We start from the raw sequence: 2029 nt of genomic DNA, 5'->3' as shown, positions 1-2029 counted from the left end.
TATATATATATGTTTAAAAACAGAGACTTTTATATCGGTGAGTTATTTTGATGGAATGGCCGATATTTAACTTTATTGCTAACATCGGCTGATTCCAATACCATGCTGATAATAAGGTGCATCCCTGATGATAACAGACCTTAAACTCAGTTCAATCAAGCTTTTTGTAATTTGAACAGATTTGATTTGGTTTTTGTTCATGATGTTCCGTTTAGGATCAAGGAAGTTCTTTATTTTGGGCGTTTCCCTCATTCTCTTAGTGTTTTTGCTGCATCTCTTTTAATGCTTTTAGGTTTTAAAAAAGATTGGCTGTTAGCGACACATAGACAGATTGTACTGTCTCTTTCAGAAAATAACCAATGGATGTGCACGTACAAGTGATTTACTTTTACAGTCAGTGTCAATGAATGTGGTTGCCACAGGTAATCAATTTCAGCAAACACACAAATTATTATAACTCAATAGTTTTTACAGATATTGAGCTAAAGTTTGGTGTGGAAGTAGCTGAGCTTCATCTCCGGTACACACCTTGAGCTCCAACAGATTGCGTGAGTTCTTTGCTTAAAATGTTGACATGCAAGAAATTATTCTCTACTTAAACTTTTTCAATGTTTGAGCCTAACAAAGTTGTTTGTGTTTAAATAAACAAATGTGACTCATAAAAACGCAGGAAGAGACCTTAAAAATAGCAATAATTGTAAAATAATGTAAAAATCAATAAAGTAAACTCTTTTGGCACGTATGACAATGCAGTGACAGATCATTTGGATTAAGCAGTTCAAAGGATGTAGAAGATAGAGTAGAAGATAAGAACAGAAACCATAAAGTGTTAGAACAACCAGTAGAAGATAAGAACATAAACCATAAAGTGTTAGAACAACCAGTAGAAGATAAGAACATAAACCATAAAGTGTTAGAACAACCAGTAGAAGTTAGTAAATCATGGCGTAACGTTTTCCTCACTAAAGCTACAAGATTAATAAACCGTGAACTGTCAGTTCACTCCTCTAGTTTTAATTATGGTTTTTAGTGTCCAACATAACTTTAATTCACTATTATTATTATTATTATGTAAAGTTTTTTTTCTCTCTTTTGTGTTAGCTCTATGATCAGGTTGAGTTAAATAAATAAAACAATACGATGAATTTGTCAGTGGTTATGGGACAATGAAAAGTCATGGCTGTCCATAAGTCTGTTGTGACAACACTGAGACATTTTCATTTAAGATAGTGAAAGTTCAGATGTGACCTTCTCTGTTTTCTGTCAGGATATCATAAATGAAAAGTGGAAACAGAGAGAAACTCTGTCTCCTGAGTCAGCAACCATTTTTTTTTTACCCACAATTCCCCTTTCCTGTGTGGTTTGTTCTTCTTTTTAAAAGTCTCATACTCTACTTTCTTTTTTATTTACTGATGTTTTGTTCCCAGTCACCCTCTCCTACGTGGGATCTGTTTCTAGCATGTCCCAGCTGTTTCTAACCAACATCTGTCACATCCCCTGCCTTCACGTCATTGCCTCCCCAGCCCCTCGTGCATAACTCGCCACAGCCCCCTGCAAGAGTGGTTAAACAAACAAAAAAAGTGAAGGGAAATTCATTAGATCTAAAAATAAGCACGCCTTTGTCTCTGTGCTCTTGTCGTGTGCTGCCCACCCCCACCTCCCCCACCCCCCAAGGCGGCGAGATGTTATGGATGGGCCCCGTCGGTTTACCTCAACTGGGGTCCGCATAAAACACACAGAAGCACTTGCTGTACACTTTCCGAAGGACACTCAGGAGCAGTTATCACTTCTACTCTTCAGCTTCATTATTGTCTGCACCCCCCCCCCCCCCAACCCCATTCTCAAATAAAACTGGCCTTAGTCTTTGGCAATGACAGGAGGGCCCAGAACCCCACTGCAATAATGGGTCCTCTTCTGTTACCCAAGTCCTCAGTCTGAGCTCAGCACTCCTGCACTATCTTTATTTGCTCCTTAAATACACTTCTTGAAAAACACATAATGCACAGCAGTAAATATACTATTGCATATG

The 2029-nt window shown here is 38.0% G+C and overlaps 1 protein-coding gene across 1 annotated transcript in view; it reads left to right on the top strand.

Moving 5' to 3' along the window:
- The window catches only part of kcnh8 (potassium voltage-gated channel, subfamily H (eag-related), member 8), a 113534-nt gene that overhangs the window by 39986 nt on the left and 71519 nt on the right, over window positions 1–2029 (top strand). The window contains 1 exon segment of the mRNA XM_037693651.1: window positions 703–722. Within this exon segment, the coding sequence (XP_037549579.1) occupies window positions 703–722 (20 nt within the window).

This window comes from Nematolebias whitei, chromosome 19 (assembly GCF_014905685.2).
Source record: "Nematolebias whitei isolate Nwh7 chromosome 19, NemWhi1, whole genome shotgun sequence".
Taxonomy (NCBI): Eukaryota; Metazoa; Chordata; class Actinopteri; order Cyprinodontiformes; family Rivulidae; genus Nematolebias; species Nematolebias whitei.
Note: the sequence above shows the minus strand (reverse complement) of the source record. Positions and strands in the feature narration are given on the sequence as shown.